The sequence below is a fragment of the Lemur catta genome, chromosome 2, assembly GCF_020740605.2.
Source record: "Lemur catta isolate mLemCat1 chromosome 2, mLemCat1.pri, whole genome shotgun sequence".
Classification (NCBI taxonomy): domain Eukaryota; kingdom Metazoa; phylum Chordata; class Mammalia; order Primates; family Lemuridae; genus Lemur; species Lemur catta.
The window spans coordinates 132,297,556-132,316,786 of record NC_059129.1 but is presented as its reverse complement, the minus strand read 5'-3'; the positions used below and the strand labels follow the sequence as shown (position 1 = coordinate 132,316,786).

The 19,231-nt window shown below is 44.1% G+C and overlaps 1 protein-coding gene across 1 annotated transcript in view; it reads right to left on the bottom strand.

Moving 5' to 3' along the window:
• Positions 1-12,576: 12,576 nt before the first annotated feature.
• SASH1 (SAM and SH3 domain containing 1) overlaps positions 12,577-19,231 on the bottom strand; it is a 166,784-nt gene continuing 160,129 nt past the window's right edge. Inside the window, exons 19-20 of the mRNA XM_045544547.1 lie at positions 17,946-18,077; positions 12,577-15,931 (exon numbers count right to left, since the gene is read on the bottom strand). Of these exons, the coding sequence (XP_045400503.1) occupies positions 15,668-15,931; positions 17,946-18,077 (396 nt within the window). The 3' untranslated portion in view covers positions 12,577-15,667. The remainder of the gene's footprint in view (positions 15,932-17,945; positions 18,078-19,231) is intronic.

Sequence of the window (19,231 nt, the reverse complement as noted above, 5' to 3'; positions counted from 1 at the left end):
AACCCATTAAAAAAGAACTCCACTTAAAAAAAATGATGTGCAAAATGCTTTACTTGAACTATTCCAATAAAAACCTCTAAACTTTAGACCACTTTCCCTTTTTTGGATTTTATCCTATACAGAAAAGTAAGCAACAAATAGTAAGCCAGGGAGAAAGAGTGGAGACTGAATTACTTGTCATCACTCCTTGAGAAAGCACTCAATTTCCACCACCTCCCACTTCCAAGACACCTTTTTGCTCAGCCTCATCCCCTGCCAAAGTCAATAAAAATGCCAAGAAGTCAAAAATAAGGATAATATAATACAGTTTATAAAGTTCCATAAAGCAACTAAATTTGAAGATGAATTCTGATTGCCATCCCTTTGAGAAAAGTGAGCAATTCAGTACCCGGTGACGAGAGAGAGGAATTGAGACAGAAGCTCAGACCTCAGACGCCACCCACCACAGCCACAGCCCGCGCGGTTTCGAAAATGCTAGAAGTGAGGCCAGCTCTGATGTGGCTTAGCACCCCACTCCCTGGGGGAATCTGGGAGAGTGAGACTGCAGGGCTGAGCCTCAGCCTTTCTGAGTGAAACACAGGAGCCTTTCTACTAGTATTGATGGAGGGACAGCCTCTTAGGTGTCTTCTTCGTGATGATTCATTGTTTTCCCTGGGTAGAAAAATAGGAGAGAGAAGCCCTAGTTGATAACCTGGACAGTAGCACAATTGGTGACCTTCATGGCACCCAAGTAATTAACACACTTCTGGGGGTGGCTGTTGAAAAGTAGTGGGTGCTGGCAAGTCCACCTCTCCTTCACTTGCCAAAACTGACAGAGGAAATTAATTGTCCAATCTGTACATTTTTAGAGAGTTGAAGAGCAACATCAGCGGTCCTGCATCAAGCGTATATTTGGCCTCACCTGTCTGTGCCTGAAGAAAAATATTGTGAAAATCACTCTTCATGGATCTTTTTGAATAGCTTCTCCAAATGAACGCTATGCATTTTTTCTAATTTTGGAGGGGGAAAATATCTGCAAGAAAAATCTGAGTATTTGTAACATCCTCCACGATCCAACCAGCATGAACCCCTCATCAAACTTTCTCTTATGGGCAACCCCCTTAAACCCCACAGCCAGCAGGGAAGGGCTTCTGAGCAAGGATGGGAGGTCTCAGACGGCTTGGGCAGCCGCGGTCCCCATCTGTCTTGACAGCACGGAGAATTACTATGGGGTGCCTCCCAGCAAAGCCCGATTCCATACATTCAGAGCTTGGGACCAAATAGGAAGTGCCCAAGTGCCAAAGTAAATGAATCTCCTCCCTCGGGTGGTGCCAAGGCCCTGAATTTAGACCACAGCTGAAAGGGCTCTTGGAAAACTTTTGGAAACCTCCCCTAGGAAGATGGAAGAAATGCACACACTGTCTCTGTGTGCAGCACGACGGCACTGAATCCAGTCTGCAAACAACTGCAGAGCTTTGCAGGAACTGCAGCTCTACAAGGTGGAGCCTTCATCTGTCCCAAGGAGGCCTCCAACAGACACTTAGGCCAGGCAGCAGTAGTGAGCAATTCTGAGGTGATAAACTCAAACCAGGAGAAAGGGGGACTTTTTTTTGGTCCAAGTCTCAGGTCCTGAGATCTGGGGCAACTTTGAATGTCTGCCTCTTTATTCTCCTTCCCTCTAAAACTACCACTCCTCACTGCTCCACAAACCACCCCTTGAACAGATTTTCAGCTTGGCACAGAGATAGGAGACCAGAGGAGGCTTATTAGAGCTGGGAGAGGATTGGCCTTAGCCAATGGGGAAGTGGTTGAAATTAACCTCAAAAAATTAACCTCAAAAGAGCTATTCAAGGGGCTGGGGACAGTGCAGTCCTAGTCTGACATGCCCTGATGGTCTTGGTGTGGAGTCCCCAAGCCCTGTCCTACCATGTGTCAAGAGGAGAGAAGGGTCAGCCTTCAGCCTGCTCTCAGCTATCCTGGGACCGCCCTATCTCTACTTGACCTCTAGAAAGGCGCCTTGTCCTCCCGAGGGGGGACTTTCCCGGGTCTGCCCTCCCAGACAGCTGCGTGGGATAGATGCATCGAGGCCATGATGGAAGTAAAGAGAGCCAGGGGAGAGGCCAGGGGCAGTGAAAAGTCCCTGACTTATCCCACACTGGCTAGAGTTCCCTGCCAGGCAGCTTGATCCCCTTCCGAGTTTACAGTCTGAATTCTGACCAGTCTGGCTAAGCAGGACTTGAAGAAACTACCAAATAAAAAGCATCAGCCAGTCCTCTGTCTAGGTGGACATGCCAGTCACTCCTGTGCAGTAACTTCAATGGCACCTGTAGTCACTAATTACCCTGGGATGTTTGTGGCTAGAAAAATTGTCTCGCTATATCCCTTGTTATACAAAGTGGTCATTTGGAAGAATGTAGGTAAATATATTCTTAAATAGGGACCAAGTTGCCACCTGGGAAAGAAAGGGTGAGAGTCCCTTAACTCTTCCCTTTCTAGAATGTAATGTGATCAGAACTTCTTGGACTGAGGTGGTTCAGACAGTAGCCCTGGGCACCCGATCAGAAAGGCATTGCAGGGAAGTGTGAGTTTGGATACCAATCTGGGCTCAATGTCCCACCAGAAGTTTTGTTTGGGGGCTGGTTTGGCAGATTATTTAACTGAGGCTTTAAATACCTCCAATAAAACTACCCCAGCCAGGAGTTCAAGACCAGGCTGGGCAACATAGCAAGACCCTATCTCTACAAAAAAAAAAAAAAGGAAAAAAAAATTAGCCAGGCAGGGGGGAATGTGCCTGTAGTCCCAGCTACTCAGAAGGCTGAGACAGGAGGATCACTTGAGCCCAGGAGTTTGAGGCTGCAGTGAGCTGTAATCACGCCACTGTACTCCAGCCTGGATGGCAGAGTAAGACCTCATCTTTAAAAATAACAACAACAAATTATCCAGGCAAAGAGAGCATTCTGTGAGGCTGAGTGCAAATCCCCTTTGGGGATTTAAAACCCTAGACAGACATAACTGGAGAGACTGGGATTGTCCTTTGCCCTGCCTTAAAATAAAATATCACTATGGTTTTGAGTTCATCTGGAGTGATGACAGCAACGGCACACTGAACCACAGGGACACAGTTTTCAACAGTGACTCTGTGGCAAAAGAAATTACGATGCTGGAAAATGGGAGCCCAATAGTGGACAGACCTCTCTGGCTTTTATCTCAGCCTGTTGTTTGGAAGCAAGACAGGCCTCTTCGAGTTGAGCAAATCCTGGGGTTCTCAGGCAATTTCTTGCAGGGGCACCGGAGGGAGAGACACAAAGATGCCTTATAATTTGGCCACGTGAGGACTGAGACAATTAAATTAGATAGAAAAAGACCACCTCACGTTGGGAAAGCAGATCAAAATGGTTAGTTATTTTCAGAAATGGAACAAACTCAAAGCTGTTAGTATTCTCTTACTTCTATTATTGGTCCTTTCGATGAACAACATATTTAAGGAAACTGAGGCACATGTATGAAAGATAGCAAAATGTCCTTGAACAGAATTTCAGCTAATTTGTGATACTTTCAAACACATTTTTAATTGATTTTTCAGGAATTGATTTTTTAGGAAGAAACAGAGGAAGAAATGAGACGCTCTGCAGGTTTGGGCTGGCATTTGGACCCTGCCCTCAGGCTCTTCTGTGAATCTGAGATCAAGGGCACCACGAGCCCAGCTGTGGGCTGTCGGGAAGGTTGGTGTTGGCGGAAGGTATGGGAGGCTTGCTGGAGGCGGCTTGACTTCAGACTGTGGGGCTCAGACAGAAGAATGGGGAGAGGACTCTAGGCTGGGAAAGAAATTCGTGCAAAGATGAAAATAGGAATCACCACAGAAGATTCCAGAGACATTGAGGAGACAGGGCACATCTGACTGGGATAGGGAATGGCTGTATTGTGGAGGGCCTTGAATGCTGCTTTCAGGATTAATTATTAGTTCCTAAAATAAGAGGTTTTTCTCTGTGTAGAGGCATAGACCAGGTGGAATCCATGTTCAGCTAATCATTGGGTTGAGAATCTTTTGCCTCCAAAATCCCTAAGCAGGCCCCACCCCACACGCTCCAAACCTCTGTAATGAGACGGCTGCAGATCATTCTGTCCCTCTCCCTGCTCTGACCCCTGCTAATCGGGGCAGGTGTTCTGAGCAAGTACGTCATAACCACAGGTGGGAAATGGTGCCCTGGCCCCACAGTGCCATCGAGGACCCAAGCTCTGTCTAGTTTCTCATTTCCCTCCCTGGCAGGCGGGCTTATGTCCCTCAACTCATGGTCCCCCTCGGCTGCCATCCTGCTCCCACCCTCACTGCTGCCTGCCAGGTGGCAGGGGAATCTCTCTGTTGGTGAGGGAAATGTCACCCCAAAGACCTTAGCTGACTTCACCTGTGCCTTGTTGGCTAGAACCCGGTCCTGTACCCACTGCAGGCTGCGAGGAGAACTGGTGAAGGGACTTCCGGGGAAGAGACCAACGCTGCTAGGAAGGGTTTGGGCCAATCACGATTCATGCCCTCGGGCTGGGAATGAAGAGGCCATACAATACCGAAGTTCTGTCATCAGACAGCAAGGGACAGCTGCTGGAAAAAGGTGGGTGGACATGGGGCCTTTCCCCTCAACCTCTCTGCACAGATGATGACAATGAGGCTGAGCTGAAGGGACCTTCCTGGGGTCGCAGAGTAGGCACAGAGCCAGAGATCCTGCCACAGTCAGCCAAGTGCTAGGGGCTCAAGTCAAATTCCAAGGCCCAGGGACGGCTCCACTGAGGACACTCATAGTTCTTAGCCCTCACTACGCATCAGAAAACCCTGGCGTTCTTGGGAAAAAACTCACGAATGCCAGGTTCCGCCCCTAGAGTTTCAGCTTCAACTGGTTCCTCATGGGACCCAGCAGACTCCCTTTCCAAAGCTTCCCAGGTGTAACGGTGTTTTTGATGCGTCCACGTGGCCACTGTCTTCAATCATTCAATGAAGCACTAACTTAGGTGTTGCTGTGAAGGCATTTTGTAGACGTGATTAAACCTGTGAATAATCAGTTGACTTTAAGTAAGGGAGATTATCCGAGACTATGTGGGTGGCCCTGATTGAACCAGTTAAAAGGCCTTAAAAGCAGAGCTGAGGCTTCCTGCGTGAAGAACGTCCACTGTGGACAGCAGCTTGGGCCCGTGTGGGCGAGTTCCCGCCTGCCCTTCCTGACGGCCGCCCCCCCCCCCGCCCCGAATTCGGACTCGCCTACCCAGACCGCACACCTGCATACGCCAATTCCGGGCGCTAAATCTCTCCATATGTATCTCCCACTGGTTCTGTGTCTCCGACTGAATCCTGATACACCAGGTAATTTTAATACGCAGCTCAGGCTGAGAACCCAGGGGATTATTCAGTAGTGGTTACACCAAAGTGGTTATTTCACAGTAAAATAACCCAAGGACAAATCTCATCTCTTCTACCTATGACCTCCGTGACTTCGACTGCCTCGGCTGTGAAATGGGGATCACAGTGTCTACCGCACAGACCCTGCTCAGGTACGTGTAAGTTCACTGCGCTTCTGGATTGAACGGTGGCAGCTGCTCTTACTATACTATCGGGCCATTCCGGGCCAGGAGCAATGAAACGCCATGCAAACAAACAAGCCTGGCGTTCTGGTGTTGCCTCTCTTTGCTTGACGTCTAAAGTTTAGGACTTCGGTTTAGAGTCACCTAAACGCTGCCTTCCCTCACCTTGCTCCTACAGTAGGAAGGAGGGCACCTGGCGGCACGCGGACGCACGGACAACGTCGCCAGGTGCAGGCGGCGGAGAGGGGCCCCCGGCTCTGGTACTAAAGGAGTAACGAGGTCTATCAGTCGCCCAGCATGGTTGTCCCAGGGCGTTTTACTGGGCGATTTGGTGTCAGGGCTGAGGTCTCGCTGATCAGTCGGAGGGTGGAGGGTGGGGGGTCGTGGCGGCCCTGCTCTGCTCTCTCTCCCGCCCGCATTTCGTTTCGCGGCGGGCGCTCCTGCCGCGCGGGGCGGACACCCTCCTCCCGGGAAGCTCCTCCTCCCCGTCTCCGCCCGCCGCCGCCCGCCGTCGGCTTCAGGCTTCGGTCCCGGGGAGCAGTGCCCTCCGGTGGCCGCGCGCTGCCCTAGCGACTCCCTCCGCGAGAGCTCCTCGGCTGAAACCGGCTCTGGGTTTGTCCTGGTTGCTCTGATTTCTTCCTAAGCCACGGAAGCCCGCGTGCTCCAGTTAAGGCTTTGATGGGCAGCGAGGAGCTGCCTTTCTATCCTGCCACTAGCCGGCCGTGTAGGACCTCAGCTGCTCCTGTCACCTCTCTGGGTCTCTGTCGCCTCGCCTACAAAACGAGAGGGTTAAAAAAGATCCTCTCCGGCTTTAGCATTTAGCATCCAAGGCCTTGTGGTCCTGGGAAGGTCATTCATTCAACAAATACCATGCGCCAAGTGGCGAGGGTTCAGCTCATTGGAGAGCAAACGTGTGTTTTCCTGGATCTCACACTGCAGCAGGGGAGACGGATAATAAGCAGGGGAGACAGATAATAAGCAATAAACATAAAGAAATAAACTGCTTAGTATATTAGAAGGTGATAACGCTACGGGGGAAATAGCGCAGGTGGAGAGCTGTGCCCTGGGAAGGCTGAAGAGAGGCAGTTGCAGACCATGGAGTCGGGCCAGGCTGACTGCGAGGAGGTGGCCTTTGAGCAAAGATGGGAGGTGAGAGCCGTCTGATAAACTCGAGGATGGATGAGAAAGCCTGTAGGGCTGAAGCAGAGTGACTGAAGGGCGTGGTGTGGCCACGAGGCCACTAGGTAACAGGAGACAGTTCCACAGAGTCTGCTAGGCTATTGCCAAGGAGTTATCCTTGACCGTGAAAGAAATGGGGCCACTGGAAAGTTTTGAGCAGAGGAATGGAATGATTTGCCTCGTGTTTTTATAGGTTGTGTCTTAACTGCCATACATAACAAAGTACCATGGACTGGGTGACTTACACAGCAAACATTTATTGTCTCACAGTTCTGGAGGCTGAGAAGTCCAAGATCAGGGTGCTGGCAGATTCGGTTCCTGGTGAGAACCCTCTTCCTGGCTTCCTCTCCACGTGGTGGAGGGGGAGAGAGCAAGCTCTGGTGTCTCTTCCTCTTATAAGGGGACTAATCCCACTTTGGGGGTCACATGCTTCTGACTCCTCCAAGTCTAATCACCTCCCAAAAGCCCCACCTCCTAATACCACCATATCAGGGGGTGGGGCTTCAACATGTGATTTTTGGGGGAGACACAAACATTCGGTCCATGGCAGGGCCACCCAGGTGACTGTACATGCTGAACCGCAAGGGAAGGTGGGATGGGGGCAGGGAAAGCCGGAGCCCAAGGGACAATCCAGGTGAGGGTGGTGGCTGTGGCTTGGGCATGCATGGCAGAGACGGAGGAGGTGTGAAAGGGTCAGATTCTGGAGAGACTTTGAAAGTAGGCGCAACAGGACTTCCTGACAGACTGAACGTGGAGTGTGAGAGAAAAAAGAAGACCAGGGTGACTAAGGGTTCCGAGCAGAGTAACTGGAAGTTGCCATCGATTGAGATGGGAACTGAGGCGAGTGGGACAGAGGTTTGAGGGGGGGACCTGATGTCCCATTTGAAACATGTTAAGTTTAAAATATCTATTTGTGAAGAGAATTGAATGTGCAAAGTTCAGGGAATTCAGGGGACAATCATTGCTGGAGATAATTATACTGTTCATGGATGAGCACAGATTCTAGAGTCGGATGGATTTGTGTTCAAATCTGGGTCCTGTTACTTACTGGCTGTGTCAGGCTGGAAAAGTGTCTTAACTTCTGTGAACCCTGTTATTCAATATGTATTGTTTCAGCACTTCCACGTGACAGGCACTGTTCTGGGTGCTGGGAACACAGGAATAAACAAAATCCCTGCTCTCATGGAGTCTAAACTCTGGTACAACAGGGATAATAATAAATGACCACTTAGTGTTCACTGAATGAATAAAGTGGGTAAGTTGCCTTGATAAAGCATTCAATATAGTGGTTTGTCTGGGCGTGGTGGCAGGTGCCTGTAGTCCCTGCTACTTGGGAGGCTGAGGCGGGATGATCGCTTGAGCCCAGGAGTGTGAGGTTGCAAGGAGCTGTGATGATGCCACTGCACTCTAGCCTGGGCAACAGCTAGACTCTGTCTCAAAAAAAAAAAAAAATATTATAGAACGATATGCTGCCTCCACAGCCGAATACAGCCCCTGATTTTGCTGCGTTGGCTTTATTCCAGAGCCCAGCTACCAAACCCAGCACAATGACAAAAATTGAGATGGTGCTTGAGGAGGCAGGGGTGGTCCAACAAGCAAACAGCTGGGACAGCATCGTAACAGGTGGTTTGTTCTTGTTATAATCAGCATCCTCTTAGTTAACAGTACTATGTTTGCTGTCAGGTGATAGATGTCTGGGATTACTTCTTTCACTCAAAGCTGACCCTTTGAGATGGAAAGTAAACCACAGAGAGGAGATCCCCAAAGGTGAGAAGAGTCCCTGGCATGGAAGTCTGAGGTTCCCAAACATTCACAGGGTGGGCAGAGGAAGGAGAGGCCACCAAGGATGCAGAGAGGCAGCGGCTATCAAGACAGGGGTGGGCAAGAGAGGGTGGGGGCTGTGGAGCTCAGGAAGGGGAGGTGGGAGCGAAGGCCAGCACCGTCCAATGCTGCCGAGAGGGGAAGGAGGTGGAAGGCGGGGATTTAATGACCGGAAACATTGCTTCCATTGGTGGCCTGGGTTGCATCCAGGGAGCAGTGGGCAGGGGTACATAAGGAGGCTAAGGAAGAAGACAGAGTGGATGGGAAAGTCTTTCAAGACATTTGGCTGTGAAAAGCAAAGGGGCGGGGGTCGGTTCTAGACAAGGGGAATGTGGGCTTGAGAGAGAAATTTTGAAAAGAAAGAATGGTTAACACTGTACTAGTTGACAGATCTTTCTTCATAGGCAAAACCAATACACAACTTTGGCTCACGAGCAGGAAAGGGATGTTTGGGAAGAATCCCTTGTAGCTATCGAAAAGGTCTTCAGTCTGGGATTCTTTCCAAAACTGCTTCAGACAGCTTTAATAAGGGAATCTGTTTCTTGATCAATACAGTCCTAAAATCGACCTAAAATTGACTGAAATAAGGGAATCTGTTTCTAGATCAATACAGTTCTAAAATTGATCTGCCTGGTTATCCTGCTGGAGCTCCTTTCCCATCTCTTCTCTCATAAACATCCTTTTCTCACGTCACACACACAACAATGCATGCATCTTAACAGGTTCTAAAAATGTCTGGGGCGCCACACAATTAGGCAAATCTGATATAACTGGTGCTGTGACATCTATAATCATAACACCATATGCTGCTTCCTACCTTCCACCATCCATCCAGTGGGAGACATGTCCAAAAATACTTTAATTTCTCTAGTTCATTATTATTTATTAAAAATTATAATATAGCTATAATTGATAAATTATTTGATAATAATAATGATATGGATAACTCAATCTGGGAGAACTTTTCACAGCTAGAGCCAAATGATCGAAACAAATGCAAAGAAATTAAATTTTAATTCATAAACATTTTTATTACAGGGAAATATGATCGGATGATTCAAAACTCTTACGTATAAAAATCTATTGCATTAGGGATAAAATTTGTGGAGGAAGTAGAAGGGATATAGGGTCTCAAGGAGAAAAGAGAAGAAGAATAACATTTTTAAATTGCTTGTTCTTGTGTGTTTTAAATGGGCAATGTTTGGTATCTAATTACTATGGTATTTATTTTCCACCGGATGTATGTTTTAAAGTAATCTTGCGGTTTTATTTTAAAATGCAAATATGTACAGTAAGCCAGAAATTTACAGTTTTGCAGCTATTTAAACTTATGATTAAGAACTTTTAGATGGCAGTTTAAAATGTACAAGGGAGTCCTTAGTTTTTGAATATTATTTTAGGGGTACATGAGCAAAAATGGTTGATGACCTTTGATATAAGGAATCAAAGGACAGGCTGAACAAGCATGAGAAAGGCCAAAAGACAGATGGTGCCTCATTGTTGGGCTCCATGGCCTCTGTCGGCACCACACCGACACGATTCAGTTCCAAACCGAGCCCAGCTCCAAGGAAAGGGAGCCTGAACGGCCTGGTGTGAGTTGTGCTCTGCTCAGAGGAGGATGTCGGACACTATGATTGAAATTTGTGCCAGAACCACTCAAAATGAGGAGTGTGCAGTTCTCCCAAAGGAAATGCAGAGTGTAGTTATCAAAAGAGAGGAATATAGACTGGCTGGGAAAGAACAGCATCAGCCCACTGCAGACATGTCCAAGGGGAAGCTACAGAGCAGTGATGGAATAAATGTTGGTGTGGGGGTCCCAGGACAGGATCCTGAGCTCAGAAAGAGGGACATCTCCCTTGTCATGGCAGGAGCAGAAAGGAAAGACCAGATGAGGCTGCAGGGGCTGTTTGCAAGTGAGGCCCAGTGGATGGTTCCCGTCATTCTACTAAGTGGGGAAGAGAATCACCCAGGGTGAGAGGCAGGTGGATTAAGAGTTTGGGAGCACGGAAGATGAGATTTCTCAATTATTTTGTTGTACTTTTCAAGACTTTTGTGTTTTTAACAGAATCTAATGTTCTTAGTATACGGCACACCATTATAATCCATACAACTACCTCTTCTGGCCTTTTTTCTCCCCAGACTGAGTCAGTTTTCCCTCTGGTTCCCACAGCCTTTTGTACACGTCTCTTTTATGGCCCCAACTGAATTTATTACCCAAGTTTTGGGAAGAGACTGTTGAGGATGAATGAGGATATTGGTGAATTCCAATCTGATTAGCCTTAACTACTGTGGCTCCTACACAAGTAACCTGGGATCCTACCATATTAAACACAAACCCAGTTAGATTAGGATCTTCAGGTGCTAAGTGTACAGAAGGTGACATCTAAATTCCCTTTTCAGTGTTCCTCTCTGAATTAGCTTTGGACGGGGGTGCTGTATTAGGGGTTGGAATGCTTTCAAGTAAGGTTGCTCCTGGTCCCCCGATGAGTGGTAGAGACCTACATCTGAATAAGTATTCACCCTCCCTTCTCTTCCTTCCTCTCTCTGTCTCTGTCTCTGTCTCTCTCTCACACACACACACACACACACACACACACACACACACATACACACACACACACACGTACGTGAATGCGCGCTCAAAGTCCAGAGAAGTACCGTGTACAGTTTGCTCTGAGAGGGTCCTCACAGGTGAGAGTGAAAATAGTTATCATTCTAAGAGTTCCAAAATGAGTTGTGTGGTTAAAGAATGACTACCAACCTCCTTCTCTTTTCTCCTTTCCTTAATCAAATTTATGTTCTTTATAACTTGTAAATGAATGCAACATAGATATCCACATGTGAAGAGAGAGGTTAGAATAAACACTGCTCAAGGTTTCTTGGAAGTTATAAGAAAAAAATCTCTTCTTTGAATTGATCTATTTAATCTTAGGGATTAGCTTGGGATAAATTAGATGAGATGTATGGTTAGTTCTTCAAAATAATGCAGCAGTTCCGATGAGTCCCCACTGTAAGAATACATGAAATACCCCCATTTACAAAATGGATTGGAGGAGTGGGGATTTAAAAATGAAGCCTACTATAGTGAAGTTTCCTTTAATGAAACCCAAAAGTGGGTTTAAAATAGTCTATATCAAAATTTAAAACACATGTAACTTTAATACAGCTATTTCCCATCTGAAGTGATGTAGGTATAAGGATATTCGCAAGTTTTTTTATAACAGCAAAAGGTTATACTTTTCATAGAATACAGGTTAAATAATGACCTGCATAATGGGAATACTACGCAGCCTTTGAGAGAATGGAAGGATCTCTAAGATATATTAATTTATAAGCAGAATTGAGTAAGCATGAAGAACATGCTACCATTTCTGTATGGAAAAATATGTATGTGATTATATTTATAAATAGAGTCTGGAAAGAGCACAGTGATAGTTATAACAGTTGCCTGTATTGAGAAGAATGAGATGGCTGGGAAGTGAGGGTGATTTTTTGTTATTGTCTCAAGTGCATATATTACCTACGCAATATTGTTTATTACAAACATCCTCCTCCACCAATAAAAAATGCACCATTGTATTAATTGTGGTACAATTTTGAAAACACATTTTGTCAGGTTGATTAATTTCTAGAATACCCAGACCTATATATTTTTTCCCTTTCCCTCTCTCAATGGAAGATGTGGGTTGTGTTACCATTTAACTGTATGATATTGAGTAAGTCAACCGCCTGTGTGGACTCAGATTCTTCATTTGAAAACGATAAGCTTAAAGATGACTTCCAAAAATCTTACTCTGCTCTAAGATGCTGTGATTATATGACTCAATTTTGCATATCTGAAAAAATGCGATAAATTGGCAAAGAGAATCTGGGGACATGTCAGGAGAGTGAGTGTTGGTGATGTGGCAGAAATAATTGTACACAACTATTTTCACAATATATTTCATTCTTTGACCACACTTTATAAATTCCCTTTAATTTCTACTCCATTTATCTTTGGTCTTCCACTCAAGGAATAACAAAAGAGGCATATTCAACTGAAGGAATTTATTTACTTTTTTTTCTAGGTACATAGATGACATAATTATAGACAAGTTTTGATACATAGGGAAACCCTCTGTCCACCTTTCTTTTTGCTAATGAATCGTCACAATAATTTTTACAATTTTTAAAACAATACACAGCTTTCTTGGGCTGAAGCAATTGCAAGAACATATTGGTACTGGTATATTACAGCTACTTACAATGTTTAAGAACAGCAATGGAGAAAAATAAGTTATTTAAATATTGATTTCATATACAGAAAGTGCAATGTTGTTAGTTGTTATATAACTTGCTTGACAGTTTCTTTTCTCTATCAATTTAAAATCAAGATAACTTGGACTCAGACTATTAAATTTTTTCTGAAAATAACACAGTACACACATGCAGCAGTGACTTGGTGAGGTGACCTCTTTTGCTGCAGTTATGAAAGCAAACTTTACTGTATCAGGAACTGATTTCCACTAGACTAGTAATTTCCAATTTCACCCACACCTTGGGTCAGGACAGAGAAAAGGGCCTCTGACTAAGGCAAGGCCATGAAAAGATATCTGCTTCTTGGTTATCTGGGAATGTAAATAGTAGTTGGAGCTGGCTACACTTCCGTCCAGCCAACTTTGACGTACAAATTATACACAATGTGATGTGTAGCTACCTGAGCCGAACTGCCTTTCCAAGTTTCTTTTGTGCTTTCCAAAGACAACAATTTTCACTGTTACTCAAAATTCTGTACCAAAAACAACTGATTAAAACTGGATATTGCTGAAGCCAACCATCTGTCTGCTAACATCCACAGGCGGCCCTAACCCACCTCAGTCAAATGTCACACACAAACATTCAGGCTTTTCTCAGACCAAATTAAAAGTTTAAAGCAAAAGAAGACTAAAGAGATATATATATATATATATATATATATAAATTTTTTTAAACAACAAAATAAAGTAAAAACAACCTCAGACCTCTCAGATTAGACATTCCCATTGAAAAGTATTTACGGTCCCTGAATTTGACTTGCTTTGCAAAGGCATTGATTTCCAAAGAATAGTGATAAAAATATGGTTTGGCATTCTCAAAAACTCCAGAAAGTTCCCTTTTCTGGTGTTACCTTTACCTAAATGAAAATCCTACACTGAGAATGAACTACAACTTGGAAATTCACATGCGATTTCTCTCTCTCCTTCGTTACCTTTTACATGACTTTTGTGTGGTGTTTTTGCTCAGCTTAAACAATGAGCAGAATCTCATCAGAACATCAGAATGTCATGCCAAGGTATTACGAAAGCAGCACGAGAAGCCCGTTTTACCGCACCTGTCCCCACCACTGCACGTGAAATTCGCTGAATGCTCTGATTACAGGAGAACCCTGAAGCCTCCTTACAAATGGGCTAGGCCACAACCCAAGAGGACAACAATGAGTTGTTGTTTTTAAGAGTTCAATAGAAATTTGGCAGCTTTACCTTTTTATTCTACATGTCCACAACATCTTCACATGGCATCTTATAGAAGGTGAATATTATTAAAGAAACAAACATTATTTTTAAAAATGCATACCAAAGCATGAAAAAAAATACATCACCTGAGAATGTCCTTTTCCTTTGAAATGTGGATCGAGATAAAGCACATGCTCAGAATGGCTTTGTGATGAATGAACTCACTTCCCCCCGCCCCCAGGGAAATCATTTGTTTTAATAAGTAGATGAAATATTATAGAACTTTTGACCAAGACCTTGCGCTCAAGGTGTTTCTGTTATAAATGATCACATTGGATGCTTAAAATAGTGCTCATGATTCGAATGTAAAGGAAACTCATTTTTTAAGAAATGGAAACCTTAATAGTTCAGTTGTATAAATTTGCTGTTTACTAGAAAATCTGACACTAGACTAAAAGAGGATAGAATATGCTGAAATCAGTTGGAAAACAAATGAAATATGCACATACTTAACACATGGCTAATGTAGTTTGTCTGGCTCCATAATGAACCTTTGTTTGAATTAGAAGAATTATCTAAGAAGGAGAACATCTTAATTATAAAACTGAGAAAACTTTTAAAAAACATGTTATAAACTACTTCCCTTTTTAAGTACTTCTTTCTGAAATATGTAACCTTACGATAACCTTTTGCAAAGGTGGTCTGTTAGCTGATGAATGAATTTTGGAATGGAAATGGTCAGGTTCCAAGTCAATACTGCAGCGCAATGACCAACATGGTAACAATACTAAACTGATTAAAACAAAAGGCAGGTACTATAAACACACACACGCACACCCACACCCACACACACGATAACTTTGCAAATTCCAGATAGCTTTTTACTAGATTTGTAGTTAGTTTAAAAACCAAAAGCCAAGATGAAATGTGTGCCTGACGAACACCTCTACAAAATAAGCCATGTTAGAATGAGATATTAGAAAAGCCCACTTTTGCTGAAAACATCCCAGACGTTAGATGGCAGTCTAAGCTGAAGATTTGGAACTACGGTTACAGGGTTGTGGGCACTAGATAGATAACTGCTTCAAAGCTTATATTAAGGCAAATAAAAGCTGATTGCTAGAAAGCAATTATTAAAATGTCTCTTGTTTATCTAAAGGAGAATAGAACCCTTTTTTTTCCTGGTGCAGCCAGATGTTCTAACTTTTGAACAAATGAGCATGGTCAATAGTACACAATAGTCTGTTCCTTTGGCCTGGCTAAGCCCGTCTGGCCCTCGGCGTCCTCAGGGTGACAGAAGGGCAAGGGCACTATCATAAATGGAACAGGCTGTCCTCCCCCTCCTCCCAGCCTCTGCCAGTGCACAAAGACAGACTGGAGGCCCAGCATTTGTAGCCAGTTGGCATCTTCTGCGTTCTGAAAATAAAAATAAGTGCTTGTCTTTTCTTTGAAGGTCAAAGAGAGCCGCACTAATTTCCTTGAGGGGGCTTTTCTGGAAGAGAGGGTCCTCAGTCCTGTGCCAAGTTTTCGCATTCCGTTTGGCCACACGCTGGGCCTTTCTTCTGGATCTGGTCTGCATGTCCAGAGATGGAGGAATTGCATCAGCATCGTAAGCACAGTGAAAGGGTGGCTCTTGTCCAGGGAGGGCCCGGCTACATGGCCTCGGGGCCTGGCGGCAGTTTGAAGAGTCTGGCTGCGGAGAGGAGCTTTCTTATGTGTCTCTCCTCTGTGATGCCGGCCTCCTGAAGGCAAGTGTGGGACAGAGAAGGCACTCGGCTCAGCGTGCTGACCCCTGCTGCGGAGAGGGTGCTGGTGTACATGGGCAGACCGATGGAAATGAGCCAGTCCGACACAGACGCAATGCATCCAGGAGAGACGGGCTTTCTACAGATTTCTGTGAGCCCACCACTTGGGATCTGGATAAACGAAGAAAGCAATGTTACAGGAACTCTACATGTGCCGTTGGAGGGCTACTTCTTACATGTCTAAAGGAATAGTATTGAAATACTGCATTGGTGGGTTATCATCAGAAAGTGATAATGCAGTGAGATTTCAAAGATCCAATCTAGCGGAATTCTAAAAGATGAAACAAATCTTCAAAGAAGTGTTCTACAAGGTTCTACGAGGTGTTTGGAGGAATTAGATCCAACCCGAATATGTCCAACTCTCCAGACTAAGCATTTATATATCCTATTATTGTCTCACTGTGATATACTCTTCCACGAGAGCCCTAAGGTGATTTGAAGAGATGTACCTGTCACCTGTGTGATAGTAAAAAGGATACTCAGTCGGTGGGAGTTTTATTAAGTAGATTTTCTACTACATTTTGAATCTATATTAAAAATCAGAAAATTAAATATTTAATGAATATAATTATAAAGAATTTAAAATGTAAACATATTAAGTGCTTGCTAGGACAGGGAACTGGACATTTAACCTTGACTACTGGGTATAACTTTACCTTTCCGAAAGGTGATTTGCTAACAAGTGTGAAAATTCTTGAGACTTTGTACAGTTTTGATGAAGCAAACCCTCTTCAAAAAAAATATATCCTCCAGAATTAACCTTGGAAGTCTATGAAGATTTATTAACAAGGATGATCTTTACTATGTTATTTAAAATAACAGGCTGGAAAAGGTCTAGATGTTTCCAAACTATGGGATTGGCTTCATGATACTACATTCACCTACTAGAATACTTTGAAATACAGTAGTCTCCCTTGGATGGGTTCATTTTCTGTGGTCTGAAAGTATTAAATGGAAAATTTCAGAAATAAACAATTCACAAATTTTACATTGTTCACCATTCTGTGCCGCGGGATGAAATGTCATACAGTCCCGCTGCATCCCACTTGGGATGTGAATCTTCCCTTTGTCCAGCAAATACACGTCATCTACACTCCCCACCCCTTGGTTACTTAGTGGCCATCTCAGTTACCAGATCAACTATCGCAGCAGTGCAGGGCTTGTGTTCGCTACACCCTTGTTTGATTTCATAAGGACCCCAAAATATAATAGTAGTGATGCTAGAAATTTGGAAATGCCATAGAGAAGCCATAAAGTGCTTCCTTTAAGTGAAAACGCAAAAGTTCTTGACTTAAGGAAAGAAAACAATTGTATGCTGAGGTTGCTGAGATCTACAGTAAGAACAAAATCTTTTATCCGTGAAATTGTGAAAGAAGGAAAAAGAAATATGTGCATAGTATATATAGGGTCCAGCATTATCTGATAAGAGGGCCCAAGGAATCCACCAGGGATTTCAGAACATATACCCTGTGGGTAGTACTGGGTAAGGGGGGACTACTGTATTGATAATATAAAATAATTTTTTATTAATAGAGAAACAGATTCATGATCTGATAACCAAAAACAATCGGGTTTCAAAACTGTACATTTGCTGTTGTACATGTGCACAGAAATGACTAGACAGATTTTTAATAGACAAGTAAAAATTGTATGTATTTATGGTATACAATACGATGGTTTGATATACGCACACACTGGAATGGCTAAATCAAGCTATTTAACACATGCATTATCTCATCTACTTTATCATTTTTTTTCCAGTCAGAACACTACAAAGTTGCTAACACTTCTTAGCAATTTCCAAGTGTATGATATATTGCTATTAACTGTAGTCAATATATTACAGATATCTTGAACTTACTCCTCCTAACTGAACTTTTGAGTCCTTCAGACAGATTTTTAAAAAGTTATTTGCAGTGCTGGGAATATGGATAATTTTCTTTTCTTTTCTTTTTTTCTTTTCCAAAACTGTATTTTCAAAAAGTTCTAGGCTGACCGTGTATTACTTTCTCCCCAGGTGTCCTTGCTATAGCTATAGTGAGCCCTGCCTACTTGGCAGCTGTCGGCGGTGCTCATCATTGAGCACTGTAACTAAATGGGGATGTTGGCCATGCGGGCTGCTTACCGCCATGCGGTGCTGCTTCCGCAGCAGCTTCACCCGGATCTGGTCCATGTTGGTGGCGACGTCCCTCTCGGGCTGATCCAAGTCCTCTGCGTATCTCTGTACCAGGGCTTCAGGAATCCCGCAGCGACCGTGCTGCCAGGGAGAACAGAAATGTGGCATCAAAGGTTGCAAGGATGTTCTGTTCGTTCTCCAAGTTACACCAAATATAAGGTAGGATAAGACATGGAACTACTGGAAAGTATCACCAAAAGTTTTAATTTGCAGTGAATGTATTTTCTTTATTGTCAGGATGGGTGCTTTAGAGGGAACACTCTCTACATCTGTATCTCCCGAGTACAGTGAGCTCTAGGAAAATGGTTTGAAACATAATTAAGGCAGAACACTATCATCTTATTATTTTTTGGGCCAATGCCTTTAATTCACTCAACCCATTTTGCAAAATGTTAATACGATTCCTTAGATGTTATTGAAGACAGCCTCTAAACTGCAGGAGAAAATAACAGGCTTCTACTCTACAGATACTCTACTGTTTGTGCTTAATCTGTTAGGAGTTATACCACCACATTACTAGGCCAGCATTTACTGTGGAGTAGGATTCTCACCACTTTTTATTTAAAGGGGTTTATTCAAGAAATATCAAGGAGGGTGAAGGAGGAGGAAGAGGATTGTATTCTAAGGCATTCACGGTCATGAGAATTTTGTAACAAGGACTCCAGGAATGCGTTATAACAAAACATATGTTTCCAGAAGCAAAGCACAGCCACATCTATTATCATTGATTTGTCTTCAAAGGCACTTGGTATTGGTAGGTCTTATATTTTCTCCAAATGAGAAATAATTTTTCATTATAAATCTAATCTTTTTCCCCCCCTCTTACCTGTAGAGATAATTATATAATTATTACATCTGACTAGGGTTCTACGATTTTCAAAGTATGTCCACATTTATTTTATTTGCTCCTAGTAATCCTTCTAAGAGGTAGTTATGGAGCTTATCTTTAACCCCAGTTTACATACAGGGAAATGAAGTAGGGAGAGGTTAAAGTCTGGACACGGACCCCTGAACTCAGGTTTCCCCTGCCCACTAGACCATCCCTTTCGGGAACCAGTCCTGGTACTGATCGTTCTCCCTGCAAAGGACAGCTGCCCCAAATTAAAACAACCAAGCAAAAGCAAAAGAAAAGAAAATTCGGAGGCCGTATTTGCATTTGACGTGGAGACTGTGCTCTGCATTCATCAGGACGCCGAGTGTCCTGGCGGTGGACAGCAGCGCTGGCTGCGGCTCCT